The following is a 27,323-nucleotide window of genomic DNA, read 5'->3' on the forward strand; positions in this document are numbered from 1 at the left end:
AGGGAATTCACTGTTCCAATGAGGGTCCTCACAAAGATAGAAGTACAAGAGTGTGTGTGTGTGTGTGTGTGTGTGCGCTTGTACTTCCTACATAGTGGGGACCAGAACATGTTTTTAACCAACAGAGTGAGGACATTTTTGCAAAATGAGGACATTTCGGCCGGTCCTCACTTCTTTAAAGGCTTTTTTTTTTTAGATTTCAGACTTTGTTTTAAGGGTTAAAGGTTACATGATAATGATAATTAACTGAAACTGTATTGTGTGGTTACAAAACTAACTAAAATTATAGTGAAAATGTCCTTCGGTTTCGTCTTTGTCAACTTTTTTCATACATAATGAAGATGGATCAGACAAAGGAAATAAAGGCAAAATTTACTGTGACCTCTTTTAATCTCCCACCCAACAAATACCCCATTACAAAAAACTAAAACTAATAAAAACTAAAGCATTAAAAAAAAAAAATCACAACAAAATGAAAACTAAAACTAATGAAAAATCCAAAACTATTATAACCTTCCAAGGGAATTCACTGTTCCAATGAGGGCCCTCACAAAGATAGAAGTACAAGAGTGTGTGTGTGTGTGTGTGTGTATAAGCTGTGGTGGTATTTTGCCTTATAAGATGGTACAGTATCTGCCTGCTGCTCTCTTTTCCATATATAACTTCTGACAGGCTCTCCTGTGTCCCCCTGCCCTACTTTACACCTCCCAGCTCTCACACTGTACAGACAGCAGGATGGACCTTACAGCTGGACTCAAGCTCATTCTGCTGCTTTCTGTTAAGAACCAGCTCCGAGCCTTATAACCGCCTCTGTGAGTCATAGTGATACCCCAAAGCTTATTTTTTAGTGTGTTAAATGTTAAACTACTTCTTATTCGGAGCAACAGATCAATTCCATCATTAATTATTTGCTTTTTGTATTATAGTGTCAGAAGTTCTTCTCAGCTGGGGGAGGTAAACCTCTTCTATTTTGATCACAATATAGCCTAAACTATTTATCTTAATTGGCTGGTGTTGCAGTCTTTTCACAAATTGATCTTCTGCTGCCTCCTGGTGGTAACATAGGAGAAAGGACGGAGGTTCATCTTTGGAAGAGAAGAACCCAATGGAGGCATTTAATTATAAGACTGATAATCACAATTAAAATCTTTTTGATGCAGGTGACAATTATTATATGACAATATTTCCTGATTTTAAGGTTTCAGGCAGGATGGAAAAGTAAAAAAAAAAAAAAAGAAGAACAATACCACTGGGAGGAGGTGCACTGCATTGAGATGTGATGGTTAAGGCTCAGTTAGAGTTTTTAGATTTAGATTAAGAATTAAACTCTCTCGAGTTTGTTGGCCAAGTCTGTTTATATTCCATTCAGCTTTTTGTCATACGTACACTACTGGTCAAAAGTTTTAGAACACACCAACTTTTCCAGAATTTCATTGAAAATGATGCAGTTTAATGTCTCAGTCTACTCTGAAATGAATGCACATTTGCAACATTTAAAATTCTTTATTGAGCATGATAGTGTTTTGAAAATAAAAAAAGATTCAAAATCACATTTTATGTTGAACTAAGGGACTAAAAAAAGACACAAAATTACCAAAAAAAGACACAAAATGACAAAAAAAGACACCAAAAGACTAAAAAAAGACACAAAATGACCAAAAAAAGACACAAAATGACAAAAAAAAGACACCAAAAGACTTAAAAAAGACACAAAATGACTTACAAAGACATGAAAAGAATTCAAAAATGGACAAAATAGCCCAAGACTCCATAGAGTTAAGTTGTTAACCCATTTCTTGTTCCTTGAAAAAAGGCCTACTTGTATAATTCTGAAATGTACATTATCTTTCAGTTTTGGTTAAGCTTACCTTTTTTTATTTACCTCTGGCAGTTCACCACTTACCTTTGGACCCTTTCAAGCTGTTCATTTGACTTGAACTGCTTGAATTTCAGTAAAAAATGAAAAAAATTGGGGTGTTCTAAAACTTTTGACTGGTAGTGTATGTTTAAAATGTTTAACCCTATAAAGCCTGAACCATGAAATAATTGCCAGAAATTTAAATTTTTGTAAAAACTGAGTGCTTATTAACCTGCTGACGAATTTTAAGACATAAATAAATTGCATATATGAATTCTAATTTGTATCATATTTGATACATCAGGTCTTTTTGTGCATTTTGTTGCTCACAGTTTGTTTTTCTCGAACTAACAAAAACATATAAACCCTAACATTTTGAACCTATTAAGACTTTGACTTTTCCTTTTTCCTCAACCATGCAAAATACATATTTTTTTCCATATAACACAACATCATACATCTGCTGATATGAAGTTTTTTAATGCAGCAATGACTGATCCATTCGTGGAACCTGCATATCATTTTTGCTACATCTGGTATTTTTGTGCAATTTGTTGCTCAGTTTGTTTATCTTCAACACATGTATACATCAGGTTTTTGATGATGTAGAGGTCTCAAAAATTAACTGTATCTAATATGATACACTTGGCTTTATAGGGTTAAATGATCATCTTTTACACATCTTAGCAGGGCTGTTCACACTAAATATTCTTCACTTCAGCCACTTTCCACACACACACACACACACACACACACACACACACATTGTAAACCCAGTTACACAGTTCACACTGCACCTTTACTAGCCTTGGGTTAAATATCTTAGTATGTGGGACTAATGTTGCTTTTAGCCCTATGTTTAGACAGGAAATAACTCCAAATAATCAAAATAACCATCCTCCAGAGCAGGACTTGAAAGCCCCGGGCTAAAATGCTAATTAGTGCTAGCACTCATTGGAATGTGCCAGTGTGATTAGCTTCCTTAGCCCCGGTAAACATCCCTGAGCCTGGAGCTAAGTGTAGTGTGAAAAGAACTGTTGTTTCCCAGCAAAAAAAAAAAAAAAGCGTGGCTCCTTGTGTGCCTGCTGATGATTTCGTGTCACTCTCACCTTTTAAAAGGCCCTTTCATAGCGCGGTCCTGCTAATGTCTCGCTGTATTTCTGTGTTTCTCCAGTTAGCCATCTTCAATCTTCTGTTGATGCGACCTACTTGCTTTCTTGCTGTTTGTTGCACAAATAATATGTGCAACGTCAAATATTCCGCCTTGCCGGGACGTCCCCTTCCAGAAAATATCAAACAAACAGCTGCTGGAATATTTTGATTAGACATCTTGAAAGCCTTTAGATTTTGCCAATTCAGGCATTTTTATTGTGAAATTTTGAGAAAAATTCCTCAAAAGTGTGTTTGTTTATTCATGTGTCACCTTTAATATGGGTGGCTTGATCACTATTTAACAGCACCTTGAAAAAGTGTGAGCCTGTCCTTTAAAAATGTATAGTAATAATATTGAGATTATGCAGTGGCGGTTCTAGACCAGTTTTACTGTGGGGGCCAAGGAGGGGCCAGTGTTTAATCAGAGGGGCATATTAGCACATTAACAAATGGCAAAGATGATATTTAAGCATTCAAAATCTTAATTTTAGCTTATTTAAACATCTCATTAAAGTATATTTTGAAGTTACAAATACATTGATTTAAATAATGAGACTCACCAACAATAACTAAATACTTACTGTTACTGAATTTCCCCTTGGGGATGAATAAAGTCATTTTGATTTGATTTGATTGATTGATTGATTTTTTTTGTATGACTATGGCATTTCTCATTTTTGTGCACAATCACTTTTTTTTATTTTGAAAGTACAGTACAGTCAGAATGATCTTTATATATATATATATACACTATTTTACTGCACAAATAAACTATTAAACAATGTACACATTCTGGGTTCCTTTTGTGTGCAATTAAATATTATTATTACTATGGCATTTCTCATTTTTGTGCACAATCACTTGTTTTATTTTGAAAGTGCAGTACAGTCAGAATGATCTTTAAATATATATATATATATATATATATATATATACACTATTTTATTGCACAATTAAACTATTAAACAATGTACACACTCTGGGTTCCTTTTGTGTGCAATTAAATATTGTTTGAACAAAAGAAAAAGGTTAGAATTGTTCCATTGTTCATCGTTATTAATTGATCATTGTATTATTAATTTGACACAGGGGCCACAGAAGGGGACAAAGGCTTCTTTACAGGGGCAGTGGCCCCTGGAGGCCCCTGTGTAGAACCACCACTGAGATTATGTCCATTAGCATGTTAGCTTAAATTTACTGCACCATTAAAGTGACTGAGTGAAACAAGGTGCTGCATGTCATTATGGATGCTCACAGATCAATTAATCGGAATCAGTGTTGCATTATTAACCCTTTATCAGGCACAGAACTATATTTGGTAACTTCAGGTAATATTTCGAGAAAAAAGTTAATTAAAGTGGCAAATCTGTGTGAAAAAAGTCACAGATTTACGAGAAAAAAGTGTGAAAAAGCAACTTTTTTCTCCCAGATTCACCACTTTAACCCTTAATAGGACACTCATTGAAATACTTGCAAATTCCAAATTTCAACCCTAGAGAATAGTGGAGGGTATTACATACTGCCAGTATGTGTAAAAAAAAAAACATACGAAAATAATATTTTGAGAGAAAAGTTTACGAGATTAAAGTGGCAAATCTACGAGAAAAAAATGCGTCGATTTATGAGATTTAAAGTGTTGAATCTGGGGGAAAAAAGTTGCTTTTTTCCCACTTTTTTCTCGTAAATCTGCGACTTTTTTCATGCAGATTTACCACTTTAAATCTCTTAAATCTGCGACTTTTTTTCTTGTAGGTTTGCCACTTTAATCTAGTAAATTTGCAACTTTTTTCTTGAAATATTACCTGACTCTAACTACCAAATATAGTTCTTTGCCTGATAAAGGGTTAATGAACGTACCGTATTAATAAATAAAAAGAAAAGCACAACTGCATTAGTTACCACACTGACTCTGAAGCTGTACAGACACACAAAATCAATGATTGAATGTAATAAATGACAAGTTTATTGTTGCACAAAATGTACAAAATAACAAGCAAATGGACAGCCCCTCCCCCCCCTTTAGCGTCCCTCCCCTCCCTCTGGTTCACCTGCAATAATGAAGCTGAATTTCTGAAACCTATGACTACGGCAAGTCCGATGGCCCAAGCCAAACGCATGGTAATTCTGAGAGACAACACATACCCAATTTCAGCGTCACTGAACAATTAAAAATGAATAAAAACACCTTATTTACACATTTCTGTCAGAACTTTTACAACATGCCATCTATATATTTATACAGAATATGCTTGTTCACATACCCCTGTATAGAAAATATATTATAAGATCAAATTAAATTAGACTAAGGGCTATAGACATCCAAAGTACAGCACTTTCTTTTTAAATCTCCTTTTGAATTTTTTTTTTTTCATTTTTAATTCAATTCTCTGACAACCTCGTACTAAAAGAATGAACTCTATGCAGATTTAGATGTGTTTTTCCTTGAGGACCCAAGCTGACCATGTAGATGCCTGTTGAGAAAAGCCTCACATATTTACACTGGAACACTCTCCCTTAAAACTTTGTGTGCGTCATTTTCTTAGCTCTTTCATATCCTCACATTAAAATGATGATCTTTTACTACAACATGTAGTCCCGCTCAACCCCCCCCCCCACCTACTCCATCTCCACCTCCTTCTCCTCGAGCCTGGCTTGATGATGTAATAAAAGCAACAACCAATCAGCTTTGGCACTGGGTGAAGTAAGTAAGTGTGCTGTGGTTTGCTTGAATGTCCTTTCTGAATCTTACAGGTCCTGCAAAATCTGATTTGTCCCTGTTTGTGCACTAATTTTAAAGCAGATTCAGCATATTAGTGCAAAAAAAAAAAAAAAAAGTGATGAAGAAACTGATATCTAACAAGCTGTGATATCTAAACCACATTAGCACCATGGAAAAGAGACCGAGAGAGTGAACGACAGCGTAAGGGCACACAATAATGGATGGAATTTTTTTTGTGCCAAGGAAAAACCACATGGATTTATGATGGATTTATGGATGGATTTGTGGGAGTATTGGGTGAGGGGGAGGGGGAAATCAGGGAGAAAATGAAGCCATCCTAACTCCTCATCTCCTCGCCTCGTTTCCTTCAGCTGCACTGATGCAGAAAAGAAAAGAACAGGTAGAAGCAAATCTCCGGAGGTCATCCATCACATTACTTCATAACTCACCTGCAGGTGGAGATCAGTGCAGCTGAAGGAGGCGGAGCTTCAGACCTCTACTAAGTGTGTGTGTGGGGGGGGGGGGGCTCGGGAAGGGTCAGTCTGGGGTCAGATCTCAGGGGAAAGGAGATGGCGTTGTTTTCAAAGTGTGTGTGCAAAAATACTTGTCAGACTACTGCTGGAACATGAACCCTTTTTTTTTGTACATTTTCACTTTGCTTCGGTTCTGACCTTAAATTTCGCAATATAGCTTCCTCTTTAATCCTACTTCTTTTTTCAGCTTGTGTTTCACTTGTTTTAATATATATCTATATTTTCTTTTCTGGCTTTTTTTCTCTTTTCTTACTTTACAAAATGAGAGACAGAATGATGGACAGCTGACAATATATATAATTATTTTCCTCTTCTTCTTATTATCGTCAGGTTTGTGTTAACCTGGAGATGATTTTTACTTTGTTCGTTGTAAACAAACAGGTTTATCAGCCACTGGCGTTTGTTTCCTCCTCGTCTCCTTTTCTTCTCCTCCTTCAAGTGCACTCCTTCTCTCCTCCCTCCCTCTCTCTCTATCTTTCTTACTCTCTCTCTCTCTCTCTCTCTCTCTCCCCCTGCCTTCTCATTGCAGGAGGGCCCTGATTTGTTTGGAGGTGCTGTCATCATTTAGATGTCGTGTCGTATACCTGAGGAAGGAGGCGACAGAGAGAATCAGAATGCTTTAGAAATCATTGTGCGTCACTGAGACACACACACACACGCACACACACACACACATTCTTGTACTTCTATCTTTGTGAGGACCCTCATTGTAATAGTGAATTCCCTTGAAAAGTTATAACAGTTTGGGATTTTTCATTAGTTTTAGTTTTATTTTCATTGTGATTTTTTGTTTTCAAATTCAATTAGTTTTAATTAGTTTTTAGAGTGAGTTTGCCAGTTTTAGTTTAGTATTTATGTTTTTTAAATGCTTTAGTTTTAGTTTAGTTTTTATTAGTTGTAGTTTATTGTAATGGGGTATTTGTTGGGTGGGAGATTAAAAGAGGTCACAGTAAATTTTGCCTTTATTTCCTTTGTCTTATCCATCTTCATTATGTATGAAAAAAGTTGACAATGACGAAAACTAAGGACATTTTCACTATAATTTTAGTTAGTTTTAGTTAGTTTTGTAACCACACAATACAGTTTCAGTTAATTTTAAACTCTCATTTTTGAGAGGACCGGCCAAAATGTCCTCACTTTGCAAAAATGTCCTCACTCTGTTGGTTAAAAACGTCTTCCGGTCCTCACTATGTAGGAAGTACAAGAACACACACACACACACATTCTTGTACTTCTATCTTTGTGAGGGCCCTCATTGGAATCGTGAATTCCCTAGCAAGGTTATTTTTGAATTTTTCATTCGTTTTAAGTTTTAATTTTTATTAGTTTTATTGTTTTTGTAATGGGGTATTTGTTGGCTGGGAGATTAAAAGAGGTCACAGTAAAATTTGCCTTTATTTTTTCTTTATTTTTTTCTTTTGTCTGATCCATCTTCATTATGTATGAAAAAAGTTGACAAAGAGGAAAACGAAGGACATTTTCACTATAATTTTAGTTAGTTTTGTAACCACACAATACAGTTTCAGTTAATTATCATTATCATGTAACCTTTAACCCTTAATCAAAGTCTGAAATCTCAAAAATACTTTAAAGAAGTGAGGACCGGACTAAATTACTTTGCAAAAATGTCCTCTCTGTTGGTAAAAAACGTGTTCCGGTCCTCACTATGTAGGAAGTACAAGAACACACACACACACACACACACACACACACACACATTGTTCATACACACCTCAGTGCGTTCAGAAGTCCCTCCACACTGTTGGACGGTTGCTCTTTCAGCACCTTGATGCAGCCCTTCATCTGCCGGCACAAAGACAACACAGACTGTTAGAGAAAGGTCAGCAGCCTCTGATCTGCTGCTGCAGCCACACTCACACACACATTTATAAAAATACTTGCCTCATGTTTAATATGCATCATACATGAGCAAACACATGTTTTTATAAGGTCAACCTGTGGTTCCATCTTGACTTGTTACATAAGTGAGGCGTTATCTACTTGTCTACACAGGTTGAAGGTGTTTGAACAGTCGAATCAAAGAGTGTTTTGGCTCCTCAGGCTGTTTTATTTAAAGGATTTCTACAGATATACACTGCAAAAACTCAAAATTTCAAGGCAACAAACTTCGCTAAAATTCTAAGTTGGACAATTAAACTAAATATTTTAAGTTTTTTTTTTTAGTTTGCTCAACTCTAAATTCTGATTTTTGAACTTATAATTTTACATTGTAAAATTTTACATTGTATTCGATTGTAACGCTGCTATGAAATGTTAGCTAATGTTGTGACCACAATTTTGAGTTAGCATTGATACGCTAATGGGTACTCTTGTAGCTGTAACAAGCAGCACTGCTAGCATCAGTTAGCCTCTAGCACCAGTTAGCCGCTAGCATCAGTTAGCCGCTTTAGCTTAGCTTTATTTTAGCTTTATTATTAGCTTTCGCTAATGACCGAATTTCACCGCTTTCCCGCATTTCACAACAAAGAAATAAGAGTTATCAGAACTATTGTCCCTTGTTGTGAACCCCAACTTAAAGATATAAGTAACAACAACTCACCAACTTGTTTTTGAGCAGACAACTGGCTTCCTTTGTTGTGCTAACTTACATCATTGCCCTAAATGTCAATAATTTATATTTCCAAGTTTTACCAACTTAAATCACTGTTTTAGGCCAAAAAATACAAGTTGGCTTTTTTTGCAGTGTAGAGTGTGTGTGCTATTTAGATGGATTCTCAGGATTGCCAGCATTTTATGCTCATTATTCAGTGTATTCTCATCAATGGTTTGGGTAATATTTTAAAGAAAACGTAAGCAGGACGGTTCAGATGATACTTTAAGAATTATGAAAGTTTTATTTAAAGTTGTGAAACAAAAGCACAGTCGATATGTGATTATTACTTGTTAGGAGTATTGTTATCTGAACAAATTTGATAGAAATGTCAAGATTTAACTGTTTTTCTATCAAGTTTTAATCTCTTTTATATCTAAAGCAGCATTGAAAACATAAATTGGAATACCGACAAAATCATTTTATATATATATATATATATATATATATATATATATATATGTATATATATATATATATATGTATATGTTAATTTAATTACTGTAAATCTTTGAGCACGAACAAATGACATGGGTCTTTTTTAATGTTCAATACAAATTTCAACCTAATCCAATTAAAAATAAGCAACTGGTGAGGCTAAGAATACACACAGATCGCAAAAAATCAGGACCAAACTTAAAAAAAAAAAACAGAAATAAAAAAGTCTTTGGAGCATATTTTACTGCAGGTTTTCATTGACTAAAGAGGAATCATTTGCCATCAGAAAAAAGTAAATATTTGTGTTTACTCTGCCTCTGAAGGACTAGCAATACTCCTTTTAAAATGTCTATTTTATTTCATAAGGGAAAAGTACATTATTTCATCAGGTAAAAAATGCTACCTGATGAACAGCCCATTTGTGCTCTAAATGTTGCACTGTGCTTAGCCAATTGAGGCCTAAAACGCCTGTAAAAGCTCTGGGCGATTTTAAAATCAGCCCCTAAAACCTGAAGTTTTTCTGGAAATTCAACAGAAGTGTCAACGCTTCTACTAAATAATACATTTTTCAGCCTCTGTAGCAGATAGAAAAGAAATTCAAAAAGTATTTGAGAGCTTATACAAATACTACCAAACGATGTATCCGCTTTCCAGGCTTCAATGGGTTAATGTCATCTAATGGACATTTTAAAAGGAGTCTGTAACAGTGTTGAAAGGAAACCGAGAAACGTGTGTCTGCTTTTAACACTGATTATTTGTGTACTCACATCGATTTTGGAGGTCTTGGCAAAAGCCCCGACAGGGTGAACATGGTCATAGAGGATGATGACCCCCACCATCACCCTCATGCAGAACAGCATGGTGTCTGTATTGGTGAACCGACAGCGGTACTCCCTGAAACAGAGAACAGAGAGCATGATGGGACACGGAGTCTGAATGTGGCTGCTGTTATTTAAAGCCCTGCGTGATCACCCTGACAAATCGCTGATGACTTTTCATTCACATAAAGACATCTCCTAAAAAAAGATGAAACATTTTAAATGTAGCATGAAGGACTCTGTGAATGATTCACTCCATGTATTAGTGTGATTCAGTCTGATTGAATTAGGGGCTCAAACTTGAGAAGGCTTCTTTTGTGTTCTCTCTGAAAGGGCTTGTTAATTAAAATCTAGGATTATGACCTTAGGAGAGAGACGGAGAGGGATTGATAGAGAGTGGAAAGTGTGGAAAAGTACTCACGGAGTCTCCAGCATGACGCGGCACACACAGGCCATGGTGCTCAGACAGTCTGTGGTGTCCTCTATGGGCAAAGTCTTATTCTGAAGGGCAAAAAAAGACAGGTCAGAGCAGAAAATACCTCTTTATTTTGATTTGACTGTTTGGAAATTAGATAAGCACTGAGAATGACACTGTCCTCTGTAGTTTGTGTACTGATTAGACAAATTATTCTACCACAAGGTGGAGACAAAGTGCAGAGTGTAGTGAATACAAGGAAGGAAGGGCAGTTTTGCTGAAAGACAATCATGACCAGCATGTCCTCTAAATCAGTAGTTCTCAACCTTTTTGAGTCGCGACCCCCAATTTAACATGCATGTTGTCAGTGACCCCCGCTCACTGAACACAATCTCACACGCACAGTTCAGATCACCCAAAAAAGAAACAAAATGACCAAAAAAAGGAAACAAAATGACCAAAAAAGACACAAAATGACCAAAAGAGACACAAAATGACCAAAAAGACACAAAATTACCAAGAAAAGGAAACAAAATGACCAAAAAAGACACAAATTGACCACAAAATGATCAAAAAAAGACATAAAATGACCAAATACAGACAAAATGACAAAAAAACACACAAAAGGACCCCAAAAAAAAGACATTAAATGACCAAAAAGACTAAAACACATTAACACGATGCAATAAAAGTATTAGGATATACATCGTATATCCATATTCAGCCTAAACATATCGGGATATGACTTTTGGTCCGTATCGCCCAGCCGTACCTTGAATGCTCCATTGATTTATCTTTGGGTGCCAAATCAAATCAAAATATGACTTGGTGCTTGCGTCCAATGACAATCCTTAAAGCTATGAGGGTTAAAGCTGGACTCCAGCTCAATGCCAGCTTGTTGTGTTGAGTTATCTGTGGATCTGACTGGTGAAGAAGTGGAACTCTACCTCTGAAACAAACTTGGTGGTGGCGTTACTCAGAGTCTTCAGCATTGGTGTTGCCTCAGCGTAGAACAGGGACATCCGGTTAGCCATCTCATTGTTCACCTCGTTCTCCGCTTCCAGCTGTGTGCCGATACAAAACAGATTTATTCATAAGAAGTGGTGGAAAAAGTATTCAGATCCCTTACTTAAGTAAAAGTACTAATACCGCACTGCAGAATTACTCCACTACAAGTAAAAGCCCTGCGCTCAAAAACTTACTTCAGTAAAAGTACAAAAGCATCAGCATCAAAATGTACTTAAAGTATCAAAAGTAAAAGTAGTTGTTATGCAGAATGGACCCACTCAGATACATAGTCTAAATACATTATTAGATTATTTGTTGTGATGAATTTATGTAAGCAGCATTTTAATTTTGTAAAGATTATTTTAACTACTTAATATACTGTTATGAGGTTTCATAAAAAAACATCTTATCACTATAATTTAGCATGATTTTCACGTCAAAAGAAACTAGAGCTGTCAGCTAAATGTAGTGGAGTAAAAAGTACAATATTTACCTTAAAATATAGTGAAGTAGAAGTATAACGTTACATAAAATGGAAATACTCAAGTAAAGTACAAGTACCTCAAAATTTTACTTAAGTACAGTACTTGAGTAAATGTACTTAGTTACTTTACACCACTATTCACAAGTCACACTCAGTCCAATATCATCTCTTCTCTTCCAGTCAGTAAAATGACTGAACTTGTGTAGCAAACAGAATATTGCTTGTACATCTCTTTGTGTTGTTCGGAGCAGAGAACACCTCCACTCCAGTCATTAATGATTAAAGAGAGAAAGTGAGCGATGCAGCATAAACAGCCAGATTGTGTCTCCGAGGCCTCACCTGCTGGTTGTTCAGCCTGTTCCTACTTATAGTCCTCCTGTAGTAGCTGAAGTCATTCTGAATGGCTGGATTTGTCATCTGCATGGTGAGAGAACAGGTGATTTATGGTCATTCAAATTCAAATTCAATTCAAAGAACTTTATTTTTCCGTTAGGAACTTCACATGTGGAGGAGCAGCAACAAAACAACAATACATACAATAAAACAAACACACACACACACCCACACTGCAAAAAAAGAAAAGTTGGGTGAACTCAAAATTTCAAGGCAACAAACTTCGATAAAATTTTAAGTTGGACAATTAAACTAAATATTTTGAGTTTTGTTTTTGAGTTTGCTCAACTCTGAATTCAGATTTTTGTCAACTCAACTGTAAGTTGTCCTAACCTATAATTTTACATTGTAATAACTTTTAATCCTTACTTCTGCTAACTTCTGCAATGTGCTGAATTGGCACGATTGTAACGCCGCTATGAAATGTCAGCTAATGTTGCTACCACAATTTTGAGTTAGCATTGATACGCTAATGGCTACTCTTGTAGCTGTAACAAGCAGCGCCGCTAGCATCAGTTAGCCGCGAGCATCAGTTAGCTGCTAGCATCAGTTAGCCGCTAGCTTTCACAAATGACCGAATTTCACAACAAAGAAATAAGAGTTATCAGAACTATTGTCCCTTGTTGTGAACCCCAACTTAAAGATATAAGTAACAACAACTCACCAACTTGTTTTTGAGCAGACAACTGGCTTCCTTTGTTGTGCTAACTTACATTATTGCCCTGAATGTCAATAATTTATATTTCCAAGTTTTGCCAAATTAAATCACTGTTTTAGGCCAAAAAATACAAGTTGGCTTTTTTGCAGTGCACACACACACACACACACACACACACCATCAGTCCACACTAGACATATGGCCGATAATAAAATCTTTGCTGAGCCGAGTGAAATAAATAAGTTACTAATACCTTCATAGTGGAGGGGCAATAAATAACAGTTAAAAAATTTAAATAAAAAAAGTCAAGGTGTTAAACGGGAGAGGAGACAGTTAAAAAAAAGGGGATTCAGCCATTCAGGAGTCTTATGGATGCCGGGACAAAGCTTGACAGGGCTATATTTGTCCTTAGTCTTAGTCTAATGATTTTTCTGCATGGTAAAGGTCAGTCTCTGCGGGCTGTAATCAGTTCCTTTACCTTTAGTTCATCAAAGCTGAGTGTAAAATGAAGGATCTCAGCAAACTGTTTGGCCAGGGCCTGCTCTCTCTCCAGGTGCTGCATGGGAGCGTACGGCGGGCTGGTCAGCGCCTCCAGCAGGCTGCGCAGGGCGTTCTCTGCAAACACATTGACATGTCAAAAAATACATCTGCACAAGCTGGATTCTGCCTACTGCAAATGTACAGATCATGTTAATGCTGCTGTAATACTCTGTAATCTGGCCTGAAGCTGAATCACTTTCATAGGATCAGATTTAAAAACCAAAATGCAGCAGCAGCAAGATTTAACCCATAAGAACCAATGGTGACACTCTTGTAACGAACACTTTAAATCTTCTAGAATCTAAGATTAAACCAATTTAACACTTCTAACCCATTAATAGGCTGTCCTGTGTTACATTTAACTTGTTCTGCCCATATTTCCTGTCACAATTTTGATATACAGTACTGGGCAAAAGTTTTAGAACACACCAACTTTTCCAGAATTTAATTGAAAATGATGCAGTTTAATGTCTCAGTGTACTCTGAAATTAATGCACATTTAAAATTCTTTATTGAGCATAATAGTGTTTTGAAAGTAAAAAAAAAGATTCAAAATCACATTTTATGTTGGACTAAAGGACTAAAAAAAGACACAAAATGACCAAAAAAGACACAAAATGACAAAAAAAGACACAAAATGACTTACAAAGACATGAAAAGAATTCAAAAATGGACAAAATAGCCCAAGACTCCATAGAGTTAAGTTGTTAACCCATTTCTTGTTCCGTGAAAAAAGGCCTACTTGCATAATTCTGAAATGTACATTATTTTTCAGTTTTTGTGAACCTTACCTTTTTTTATTTACCTCTGGCAGTTCACCACTTACCTTTGTACCCTTTCAAGCTGTTCATTTGACTTGAACTGCTTGAATTTCAATAAAAAACTGGAAAAATTGGGGTGTTCTAAAACTTTTGACCGGTAGTGTATGTTATGGAGATGCAAACAAAAAGGCAAATGGTTATTTATTTGTTTGTTTTTATTATTATTAATTTACTTAAAAACAAAACTGAAAAATAATTTGTTGTTATACAGCATTATTAATGTCACAATTTTGATATATGTTGTGGAGATGCAAAGAAAAAGTCAAATTTCTGTTTCTGTAAGCAGAAAATGTGTCTAGTTTAATTATTTTAAAATAAGAAATATTATGAACATAAATACCATAAACGCCCAATGTTTAAAACATCATAAATGTGTTCTATGTGGTCCACTTGGTCCGTGGTATATCCCCCATAATTTTCCTTTAAACATATTTTGGTCTTGGGTTCTTATGGGTTAAACAGGTTCAAACAGGTCAAATCACTGCACTCCAGTTCTGGAAACCTGTTGGGCTTTTAGGAGTCGATCCAGCACAGTTTTAAATCACAGTGGGTTATGGCCTCAGGCAGTATAACAGACCTTTGGACCCCCTCTGAGAACAGGGCTCAGGTCCTCAAACAGGACCCTCCTGGCTGGGATTCAACATTTAATGTGACCAGAAATGTGGCATTGGAGCCCTGAAGAATAACAAGGTGTTATGTGAAAGGGTCAAATTTCTAAGACAGAACACATAGTAAGCCATGGAAGTGACTTGTCAATCACAAGATAGCCCCGCCCTAAAGCACACCCTGCCCTAAATCATCTTTTTTCTCTCTAAATGTAACCATAACTTACTAAATGAACATAGTAATGTGTAGGGGGACACTTTAAACTAGCTATTGAGACCACAAACTCATTAGGAAAATGTTTGCTGAGGTAATAAATCAAGTGAGAAGTAGGGTAATTTTCTGCTAGTCTTCTATATGATTTTATTTTATTTTTGCAGGCAGTGAAGTCGCCCCCTGCTGGCCATTAGAAGGAATGCAGGTTTACTTCATTTTTCAGGCCTGGAGGTTGCACTTGGTTGAGACCTGGTGCCTGGTACATTATCCCCAATGACGGTCAACAGTTTGGTCAGAGATCAGGTGGATTATGCTAGCAGCAGCTAACGTAGCTAGCCTCGAGGCTCTAGCATTAACCCATTGAAGCCTGGAAAGCGGATACGTCATTTTGTAGTATTTGTATAAGCTCTCAAATACTTTTTGAATTTCATTTCTATCTGCTACAGAGGCTGAAAAATCTATTATTTAGTAGAAGCGTTGACACTTTACAGAATTTACAGAAAAACTTCAGGTTTTAGGGGCTTATTTTAAAATCGCCCAGAGGTTTTACAGGCGTTTTAGGCCTCAATGGGTTAAGCAGAGACAAGGAGCTGCTCTCCTTTTGCCCTCTATGACCAAAGCCATTACAATAAATTCCACTCTACAAGACAAACTGAACTGACTGTAACTGGTTCTCCACATGGATCACACTGATGCTCCTCATACAACCCCAGCGTCCTTGTGGACTCTGTATCAGTGACCATACACGTCCCCCTGTGTCACATATGCTATTGAACCTAAGCCTTTTGGCTGCTTTGCTGCCTCTAACAAACCAGACACCACCAGAGCTGGACCTCAGAGGCTCTATATAGTAGTAATGCCTCAGAAGCAAAGTCCCCTGGGGCCCCATCCCTTCCTCTGCATTAAAAATGCATAAGGGCCTTCTATAAATACAGCAATGAAGTGTTTCATCTAAAGGGCCTGAGCAGAAACCTCCCGCTGTTAGCACAGAACACACGCTCCCTATGCTGGGCACTGAGTCCTGAGGGTATATACTGACAGATTGGATAGAGATACACTGCAGCTGTTTGTTTACTGTACATGGGACCTTTTAACCTCTTATTGGTCAAATAAATAACTCACAAGGGTGGGGATAGGGGGCACAATCAGCAGGGATCTTCTAGTTTCAGCTCCTAGTCATTAACTTGATCCCTCTCTTTCCATAGGGAGGGCGGGAAGTCTACAAGAGATCTGTTGTACTATACCTCATAGATACATTAGCCCAGATACATTATCATGAATTATTAGTCAGCCCTGTGTGTCTATGGTAAGCTGAGAACACGATGTCCATGAGATCGAAGTATTATTGGAAGGCAGAGCAGAGGCGGCAGCCCAACTCTATTCCTCTGTTCATACTTCTCTCTCTCTCTCTCACTCTCTCTCTTTGTGCTGGACGACCATGTACCACTGTTTCCGTAGCAACGGCTGCCTGGCTGCTAGGTCAGGATGCTGCAGAGATGGCTGAGAGGACATCATAGTGTATGTGTGTGTGTGAAAGTGTGAGTGTTAAGGAATGCTTCTGGCCTGAAATTGCATGTAAAATCACGATGGTGGTACACGGCAACATGGAGCGGAGCTTTGAAGCAGCACTGACAGTACAAGCTGAGCTCCTCCCTATTGCTACATCAGTAATAATAAGCATCTTCCTGTGATGTATGTCAAATGTCTCACGTCCTGTAGCCGTCCAATAGCTTTTGAAAGCACAAAACAACTAGTGTAAGGATGCAGTGTTGAATGTGAATGATCTCTTTCATGCTAGAGCAATATTTTCGCATATTTTTCTGCCATAAAATGTGACAAAAACAGAGCAAAGAAAGACTTTACAGCTCGCCAGAATGCAAGAAAAGCTCATTATAGCCTTAGCAAATAGACATGAGTGTGACTGAAGCTCCTCTTTCAGTGCTTCACCTCATTTTCTACTGTTACATTTCCACCCTCCTCTCACTCTACAGCCATACACACTCATCCATTAAGTTGAAATGACGTACCCTATGATAGCCATAGTCAAGGTCTTCCTTTCTGAATCTCACTGGCTGACAGTAAATGCTCTTTCCATATTTAGATATAGGTTTCAGTTGCCTGCAGCTGTAATTCCAGCTCTGATTTGGACCTCCAGAGTGAGTCACATCACCTGAAATCGCTCTAAAGATTGTATGTCATAGCCATGCTCACCCAGTCGGAGGGAAAACTCGTAGAAGCGCTTCAGCTTGGCCACCAGGGGGCAGACTGCGTTCCAGGCCTTCTCCTGCAGAGCGAGGTCGCCTGGGTTCTGGATGGCCTGCGGGCGAGGAACACAGATGTTACTCTCTAAAAATGATTTTAAAAAGCTCCCCATCTCTTCCTTAAAGCAATGTTTCACTTTAGTATCACATTTTCACTTTCATCTTTAATAGTACTTCCATATTAGTGATTTCAGTTCAGCAAAAACTGATGCAGAGTGACTGTATTAAATGTCATCTACCAGAAAAACAGTCTAGCTGTATTACGCACACGATGTCTAGGATGATATATCACTTGATGGCATATGACTGCATCGTGTGGTTGTTGTAATGAAGTATTATAAATAGTTAATATATGTTATAACATAAGAACACAGTTTAAAGGATAAGGCTGGTGTTCTATATTTTGCTTATTTTCCACATGAATAGACTTAAATCAACAATACATAAATCCATCTTTCATCATTTCCTCTTTCACTCCACACAGAGAAAATTTGCCACAATTGAAGATGTATTTTTTTTTCAAGAGCGTCACAAGTATATAGTTTCACTTCTATAAAAGGCTTGCTAACAGCTGAGTAATTAATTAATTAATTAATTACTTTTAATTAATTACTGCAGTAAATAGCAAATGCTACTGGAACAGAAATAAACAGAGCATTTGTTGGGGACTATTTTCAGTCATTTGATACACATTTGCAAGAACCAGGAGAGCCTATGTACATTACTGCTTGTTTAGCTACAAAACCTCACTTCAGTGGGTCTGCCACTTGCCGCAAATTGGTTCATATGGAAGTTCATGTGGTAATCAGCCAAATAAAAAAGGCTACCGCTCTTTGCAATGGCAACAAAACACATTAAATATCCGTCGCTCTGGTCAAGTGCTTAAGGATAATCAATAAAATCAATGTGTATTTTCTGAATTGCTTCCTTTGGCGGGAATAATTGAACATAAAATATCCATATATGTCAGTAGTGGCCTCATAACCCTACACAGCAAATTGAGAAGAGTTGAATTATTGGTGTTAAACTAGACATACACTCGTATAATTAATTATAGTTGTTGTCAAAACCGAGTGTAAAAACTCCTTTTGGATTTAAAATTTCACACTAAAAAGAGTCAAATTTACATTTAGTGTAAAGGTACCAACACTCGAAAAGTGTTAAATTTACACTCTGAGGTGTGGACCCATATATACACTTTGTTAAGATCAACTCTTACAGTGTTAATTTGGGTATGCTGATTTTACTGTGTATGGCAGCTCAGGTTTAACACTTAAACAGAAGAAAAAAAATAAGCTAATTGAAATATACATTTTTGCTAAAGTTGGAATAATTTTGTGTTCGGACACAATCCTCTGTTAATTGTGGTTTCATTGTGATATGTTTGGAAGAGTTTGATTAATACAGTTTTGAGAAAATATCTTTCAAGGATAAATCTTATTGTCACAATCATTTCATGGAAAGAGGTAAGAAACAACATTTTATTCAAACTTTATGAGCAACGTCTAGTTGAATGAAAGAGTCTGGCTATCGTGTTAAGTTCTCAAGGTTACGGAGCAAGCAGAGAAAGGGATTCAGCACTATTTGCGATGCTAACAGCTGAGCAATCGTTCACACTGCAGAGGGAACTGGTTTGCATTCGTGTGGCTGAATCTGAGCAGCAGACCAGCTTCCTAACAGGTGATGTTTACGCCTGTAGCAGAGCATTGCCAAAAAAACAACATATTGCATGTCTGAAAAAATACTTTCACACATTTCAGCCTATATTTAGTGCATTCTGTATGGTACACTATATGTCAGAATCTCTCTCTCTGGCAGACCATGTGAATTACACACTGCGCCGTCTGTGGCTCAACAGTTTATTGATGTTCAGCACTTATCGACTGCTTTGTGCTCACTTCTCGTATCTCTTGGCCCGCGCCATTATAGGACTGCAGCTCGGCGAGGATCCCATGAGCCTCCTCCAGCACAGCGCTGACCTGGTTCCATACGGCTGTCTCTGCCTCCGTGGGCTGGGCATCTGAGAGGGGAGGAAGGAAAGGATGGGAAAGAGGAAGAGAGGGAGTGGGAAGTGAAAGTGTGATGTAAGGTACGGTTGAAAGTAGTGAGGGGAGGGGGGCAGAAAAGAGGAAAGGAAAGGAAAGATGGTGGGGAGGGTGTGGAGAAATGAGAAGGAGAGATTTGAGGAGGTTAGTGATGAAGGAAGAGCTGAAAAAAAGATATCCCAGAAGGCCAGATAAAAACCTGAGATAACTAATCACTCACTACATGACTGAGATAAAAGAGGAAAAAGGGGGAAATTGCTGCATTTCATCGTGTTAGTGGAGCCATCTGAGGTCAAAATCTGGCCAGTAAACAAAAAAATAAATTTACCCAGCATAGAATTATTACAAGAGACCTGCAAGCCACGCTCTGTCACACAGTGAGGTTTGATTACAGTGTGTGGTCACCCAATAATTTGCTGTTTTACACCTTTGTATTTGTTTTGTTTGTATTTTTTTTATTTTCATCTAGCTATGTAATTTAAGTAAAGTATAGTTACTTATAGGTTTAAGAGGGAGGGTCGCGTATAAGTTGGGCTTTTTGATCTTTCCTGCATTTTCTTTTACTGTTTCTTGTACTGTTATTTCAGTATTTAAGTGCAAACAACAATAAATAAATAAAAAAATAAAGACCAGGAGATGACAAGTGAGTTTCACCTCAGGGAACTATTTGGATGAGGATGTTGGAGCTAAAAGTTTGATGGTTTTCAGGTGCAGTAAAAGCGGCTGGATGGCAGCACTTAAACAATGTGTCTGAGTCCGGAACTGTAGTTGTCTCAGCTGTTAATTCAGAGGAGATTTATACACACGCCTGTATACCAGTAGGTGTAATTGTCCCATCGGTTTAATGTAATAGTCGTATATATATCTCTTTCTCACTCTCTCCACGTCTATGAATGGGTAGAGACTTTTTATTCTGCCCTTGAGGTTTAATTGTGAGAATTGTTAAAACAAACAAGCAGCAGGAAGGAAGGACAACCTCTGGGCACACTCACTCTTTCTTTCTCTTTCTCGCTCATGCAGCGTGCTTACTGTAAACTCGGTGTTTTTTGCCGCAGGGCACCTCCCAGTCACAGTTCTGCTTTGTTTGCCCATGTGGCGTGCTGCATGCATGCAGGAGGGATTAAGTGTTTGAGGGACACTATTTAAGATGTGTCCTCTTGAGTCATCATTGTGTTTGGTTTTCTTTTCTACAAACTATCCATCTCAATCTGTGACTCAGGAATAAAGTGAGAGTGGGAGTGTGCCCAGGCAGCTCTCCACATGATTATATCTGCACCCTGAGGCATTGCCTCCCCGCGGAGAAATAGTAATCATGGAATATTTGCTATCCTATGTGCACACCGGCTGCCGTCATAAGCACAGCAAGCATTGCTATTTTAGTGATGACTTCTCACCCGTGTGCTCCTGCATGTCCTCTGGTAAACAACGACATATTTTGCTTACTGGGTACACTAATTATTAAATTAGCATAGCATATGCTCATAGCATTAAAGGAATAGTTCACTTTCTTGCAGAGCTAGAGGAGGGAATCAATACCAGCCATATTTGTAAAAGCTAAATATGAACCTGGAGTCAGGAGTTGGTTAGCTTAGCTCAGCAAAAAGACTAGAAGCAGGGCGGAACAGCTAACCTGGCTCTGAAAAAAAGCTTTTTTCACCTTAGCGGTAAAGGCAGGTGGCATTTGTTGCATTTGGACAGAGCAATGCTACGCTAAGCTAAGCTAAGCTAGCCAACTCCTGGTCAACAGCAAAAAATGTAATCTAATAAAAGAGAAAGATATATTTTCATTATGTTTTCTTGGGGGCATGTCTGTGTTCCCTCAACCCTATGTTCCCTCTGCCCTTTGTTCCCTTAGCCCTATGTTCCCTCAGCCCTATGTTCCCTTAGCCCTATGTTCCCTCAGCCCTATGTTCCCTTAGCCCTATGTTCCCTTAGCCCTATGTTCCCTTAGCCCTATGTTCCCTCAGCCCTATGTTCCCTTAGCCCTATGTTCCCTTAGCCCTATGTTTCCCCAGTCATGTTTTGTCAGTCCTATGTTCCCTCAGTTCTGTTACGTCAGTCCCATGATTCCTCAGCCCTATGTTCCCTCAGCTATATAATCTCGCAGTCCTATGTTCCCTCAGTCCTATGTTCCCTCAGCCCCATGTTTCCTCAGTCCTATGTTCCCTCAGCCCCATGTTTCCTCAGCCCTATATTCCCTCAGCCCCATCTTTCCTCAGTCCTATGTTACCTCAGTCCTATGTTCCCTGAGCCCTATGTTCCCCCATTCCTATGTTCCCTCAGCCCTATATTCCCTCAGTCCTATGTTCCCTCAGCCCTATGTTCCCTCAGCCCCATCTTTCCTCAGTCCTATGTTACCTCAGTCCTATGTTCCCTGAGCCCTATGTTCCCTCAGCCCCATGTTTCCTCAGCTCTATGTTCCCTCAGCCCTATATTCCCTTAGCCCTATGTTCCCTTAGCCCAATGTTCCCTCAGCCCCATGTTTCCTCAGCCCTATGTTCCCTCAGCTCTATGTTCCCTCAGCCCCATGTTTCCTCAGCCCTATGTTCCCTCAGCTCTATGTTCCCTCAGCCCCATGTTTCCTCAGCCCTATGTTCCCTTAGACCTATGATCCCTGAGCCCTATGTTCCCCCATTCCTATGTTTCCTCAGCCCTATGTTCCCTTAGCCCTATGTTCCCTGAGCCCTATGTTCCCCATTCCTATGTTCCCTCAGCCCTATGATTCCTCAGCCCTATGTTTCCTTAGCCCTATGTTCCCTCAGCCCTATGTTCCCTCAGCCCCATGTTCCCTTAGCCCTATGTTTCCCCATACCTATGTTTCCTCAGCCCTATGTTCCCTTAGCCCTATGTTTCCTCAGCCCTATGTTCCCTCAGCCCTATGTTCCCCCAGCCCCATGTTTCCTCAGTCTTGTTTTGTCAGTCATTTGTTCCCTCAACTATATGTTCCCTCTGCTCAATGTTCCCTCTGTCCTATGTTCCCTCAGCTCTATGTTCCCTCAGATAAACCCCTCTCCCCTCTAAGCCCTGACCCTATCAGAGCAGGTGGAAGGACTAGCTCTGATTATGAGGGAACACATGTTTTTGGGGATGTGTGATCTTAAAACATTGAATGAGAAATTATCCACATTTTTGATTTGATTTGATTTTTATCAGCGGATTTTCTCCTGATCCTTCAAAAGGTTTTAACGCAGCATCATAATTACCATTCAGCCATAAATGAATTTATTGAGATCTCAGTATAGAGTTGAAACCAAACTTTGAGCTGTGTGACAGAGGTGACGGTGTCTCCGGGTGGAGAAGGAGAGCTCACAGATGGCACGGGGTGGTTGGGGAGGGGCGACGTGTTTAAAGCTGCCATTGCCTGAGTCTGACTCATTCCACTTGCTTTTGAAGTAAAGTGAATCACAGGCATAATAAATGAAGGGGAAATTCAGCCTCTTTGACAGCTGACGTCTTCTGCCAGCAGTGAGCTCTCCCACTCTGCTCTAACATACAGCCAGTAAAGGAGGAGGAGGAGGAGGCCAGCTGTTAAAGGGGGAAAGTGGTTGAGGAGGGGCAGAATATGTTGGGACACACTGCAAAACATCTCCATCTTAACAATTCATTAGTTATTAATTGGTCTTAAAATCGTCAGTACACTGTAAAAAATGTCTGTAGATTTTACGGTGAAAAACTGTAACTGTCGTAAAATTATAAATTAGTTAATTCAGTTTCAGTAACAATGAAACACCGTAAATGTCAGCCGAAAAAGTATTTTTTAAATTAAAACAAAGACATAACAATACTCCACTGTAAAATACACTGGCACCGTGTTTGTAACAAAAATATACTGTAATATATATACAAGCATCACTGTAATTTTTGCATCTATGTTTTGTAAAAATACTTTTTCTCACTGTTAAATGTACTAAACATCATATCTCTAACAAAAATATACTGATATTTAATGGTAATATCTTTATCTTTAATTTATGCAGCATTTATAAAGTATTTTCTTGTCAATCATATGGCAGAACACCGTTTCTTTTGATGGAAAAACGTTTTATTTTTTATGGTAAAAAATGGAATAAAATGGCAATTTTAAACGTGAAATTAACAGTGTTAATATCATTTTACCGTAATGTTACAAAAAGTTGCACCGTATTTATTACAGTAAAGTTCTGGCAACCACAGCTGCCAGTATTTTACCGTGAAAACAACAGTTTCTTTTTTACAGTGTAGGATATTTTTTTTGACAAAGATTCCTTAATTTCAGGATGTCGTAAGAAAATCTTGTATTTCGTTTGGATTTTTAGCCTTGTCAATCAGCATCTTGTTTGTTTTTTGGAGTCAGAAGTGACCATATTTGCCATAGTACACTGTAAAAAAAAATCTGTTTAATTTACGGTAAAATACCGGCAGCTGTGGTTGCCAGAACATCACCATAAAAAAAATACAGTGAGCGTATGTAAATGTAAATATCAGCAAAAACTGTAATTTATACAGAATAATCCCATTACTTTTAGGATAATTGTGTCATTATGGTATTTCTCCATTAACTTTACATGAAAATTTTATATTTTTACAGCAAAACTGTGTGTTTTCTACAGTTTATGGCGGTAGAATTTAAAGTTTTATACTATTGTTTGATTTACAGATTACTGTAACACTAAAAAGAAATGAGTTGTTGAGATGGACATTTTCACACTGCAAAGTTAAGAATCGACTAGGAAAATGAGAAAAAAGTAGGAATAGAGGTTTTATTAACCAACCTCTTTCTCAACCTTTCTCTCTTTCTTGCAGTTGCTCTCGATCAGTCTCACTCTGATACACACATTATTAAGTTTAACACACACACACACACACACACGCAAACACACACACATAGGTCAGACATACAATAGGTCACACAATAGGGGATGAGAAGATGAGGAGGTGGAGGGATGACGAGAGACTTTTTGTCATCCCGGAGCAACAGAAACCCACACAGGACTGGCATTCACTGTTTATTTCTCCTCAGTTTTTGTAGCTGAGAAGCCGAGATCAAAGCATTATTGTTGTCATTTTGCTACAGCATCACAATGCCATTGTGCATCTGTCTGCGTCTAATAAGATGTGGCGCGTGTGAATAAGACCCTTTAGAAAAGAAGCCAAATGCCTTTCAAATGCCAGTCCCTGGAGCCGAAATGAAAAGATAAACAAGAGGGCGAGGAGGAGAGGAGGAGAGGAGCTGAGGAGGGGATAAAGGAGTAAATAAGGACGTAAAGATGACACAATGGTCAGCTAAGATCGATGGAATGAGGAAAAGAAAAGCAAAGGCAACAAAGAGAAAGGGATAACTCAAAAAAATAAGAAGCGGATGGTCTCACGTTCAAAGTCAAGGAAAACTATTGGGCCATGCTCAAGTTCGGCGCAAGCCAGCACTTTCAGGAGGTTTCCCATGAGCCCCCTGGAACAGAGAGAGGGGACAAGTCTGTGGGTGATGAGGGGACGGGTGTCGGGGTTGTGCGCGTGTACTTGTGTGTGTGTGTGTGTGTGAGTTGTATGTGTGTGTGTGGTGTGTGAGAGGTGAAGGTGTCGGGGTGGGGGGGCTGGATGAGAGGCGGCTGTTGGAATGGCGTGGTGGAATATGTCCTGGGTGACGCATGGCAACATGGACACAGAGCTTCTTTAATCCCACTCCCACTGGAGTATTAATTTAAAATATAATAATTATCTGGCTTTGAATAGAAAAACTCACTGATTTTTGGTGATGATGGCAATCTTCATTATTGAAGGTAAAATATTGCTGAGAATGTGTGTGCGACCCCAATTAAAAATAATTTTAATTTTAATTTGCAGAGTTGTATTCTGGGAAAAAAAACATTTTAAATGTGTTCCTCGTTTTATGTCACAAATGCTAAAATAAATTGGGATTATATGTTTCAGTACACTGTAAAAAAAAAGACAAAAAAAAGCTAAACAATAGCTAATCAATAAAATTGAGGCAACAGATTGCACGCAATATTATTAATTAAATAGAAAAACTCACTGATTTGGTGATGATGGCAATCTTCATTATTGAAGGTAAAATATTACTGAGAATGTGTGTGCAACCCAGAAGTGAAACAGTCAAATTAAAAATAATTTTAATTTGCAGAGTTGTATGCTAGAAAAAAAACATTTTAAATGTGTTCCTCGTTTTATGTCACAAATGATAAAATATATGGGATTATATGTTTCAGTAGGGGAAGAATCAAACAAAATAATCATGGTTATTGAGATGGAATGAAAATAACATTTTATTTTAATTTCAAAAATAAAAATGAAAAAAAGATAAATACTAGAATTTTTTTCGTCATTTTCATTAAAAATAAAAAGGAAGTACATGTAAACAAACAAAACTGATCTTTGCTCAATAATATAAATTAAATAAATAAATAAAAATACAATAAAATACAATAAAATAAAATACAATAAAATAAATAAATAAAATAAACAAAATAAAAAATAAAATAAAATAAAATAAAATAAAATAAAATAAAATAAAATAAAATAAAATAAATTTCAAAACAAACAGCCTTTCAAACAAAACGTTATATATATATTTAATATAAGAGTTCATCGATTATGGGTGACTGTTCACCCTTTAATGAGATCTCTGTGTCAAAAGTGAAACTGCAAACTTGAGTGGCAAAGTGGAAAAAGAGGTGCTTTTATTTTGGTGACATAATTAGAGGAAAACAACTACAGAAAACACTCTAATCAAATGGAGGCATTTTATAGTTTTATTGCAGGTTTTACTTTCAAGGGAGATTTTGTTAAATATTATTGAAATAAATGTATAGTCTATAAAAATGTGCACTGGCATGTAGTGAGGAGTCAAAATAAATCAGAATGTATATAAATATATTCAGTGTTTAAGAGGTACAGCATAAATAAACTCTGAGAAAGTAAGAGGTTTTGATTCATCCTGATCTTGTGTTCCTCACTGTGATTACCCACGCAGCGTTTTATTAATACCTACGCACTGTAAAGTTGGATGGAACAGCTTTCAGCATCAGAAAGCAGTGAGAGTGGGACTAGAGAGCATCTGATAATGACAAACCACACCCACAACAACACTCCATCACACCATCGGCGACCCAGCAGCTCGCATCCAAATACACCTCCCTCCCGTGACCCCGCCCGGCGACCTCCCACTGAACACCTCCGCGTCACACATGTGCACTCACATTTCAAGCACACAGACACGTGCACACACCCCGGTGCTCACTTACTTTCAAAGTCCAGGAAAAAATGTGGACAGTTCTCTAAATCCTTGCCAAGGACCTTAATGAGGTTCCCCATGGCTGGCGACCTGGCAGGAGGAAACAACAAAATGCATACAGTACACAGAACCTGGCAACCCGCAGGAAAAATACACAACATGCACATGGAGAACGCAGCAGGTTGTGAGTGTTTTATTAATTTTTTTTTACCCATCTGCACTTGCTTAATTATTCCTTCTTCCTCTCCTCCTCCATCCTTCTGTCTAAGCCAGCTATTCTCAACCTGGGGGTTGGGACCCCAATTGGGGTCGCGAGATGATTTCTGGGGGTCACCAAATCATTTTGGAAGTCAGCTCTGTCTCCACTGTGTTAAAGTGTTCATGTGTTAATGTGTTTCAGTCTTTTTGGTAATTTTGTGTCTTTTTTTGGTCATTCTGTGTCTTTTTTTGGTCATTTTGTGTCTTTTTTGGTCATTTTGTGTCTTCTTTGATCATTTTGTGGTCAATTTGTGTCTTTTTTGG

General features: G+C 37.9%; 1 protein-coding gene across 2 annotated transcripts in view; it reads right to left on the bottom strand.

The window, feature by feature from the left end:
- Nucleotides 1-5,183: 5,183 nt before the first annotated feature.
- fam49al (family with sequence similarity 49 member A, like) overlaps nt 5,184-27,323 on the bottom strand; it is a 57,468-nt gene continuing 35,328 nt past the window's right edge. The window contains exons 3-12 of one of the 2 annotated variants that reach the window (XM_059349966.1): nt 26,812-26,891; nt 19,427-19,548; nt 17,479-17,584; nt 13,566-13,702; nt 12,376-12,453; nt 11,492-11,608; nt 10,551-10,630; nt 10,079-10,205; nt 7,995-8,065; nt 5,184-6,846 (exon numbers count right to left, since the gene is read on the bottom strand). In XM_059349966.1, coding sequence (XP_059205949.1) covers nt 6,783-6,846; nt 7,995-8,065; nt 10,079-10,205; nt 10,551-10,630; nt 11,492-11,608; nt 12,376-12,453; nt 13,566-13,702; nt 17,479-17,584; nt 19,427-19,548; nt 26,812-26,881 — 972 coding nt within the window. In that variant the 5' untranslated portion in view covers nt 26,882-26,891 and the 3' untranslated portion in view covers nt 5,184-6,782. Of the gene's footprint in view, nt 6,847-7,994; nt 8,066-10,078; nt 10,206-10,550; nt 10,631-11,491; nt 11,609-12,375; nt 12,454-13,565; nt 13,703-17,478; nt 17,585-19,426; nt 19,549-24,921; nt 25,010-26,811; nt 26,892-27,323 lie in introns of those variants that run through there. The other variant, XM_059349967.1, reaches the window with a different exon arrangement.

Source organism: Centropristis striata, chromosome 14 (genome assembly GCF_030273125.1).
Source record: "Centropristis striata isolate RG_2023a ecotype Rhode Island chromosome 14, C.striata_1.0, whole genome shotgun sequence".
Taxonomy (NCBI): domain Eukaryota; kingdom Metazoa; phylum Chordata; class Actinopteri; order Perciformes; family Serranidae; genus Centropristis; species Centropristis striata.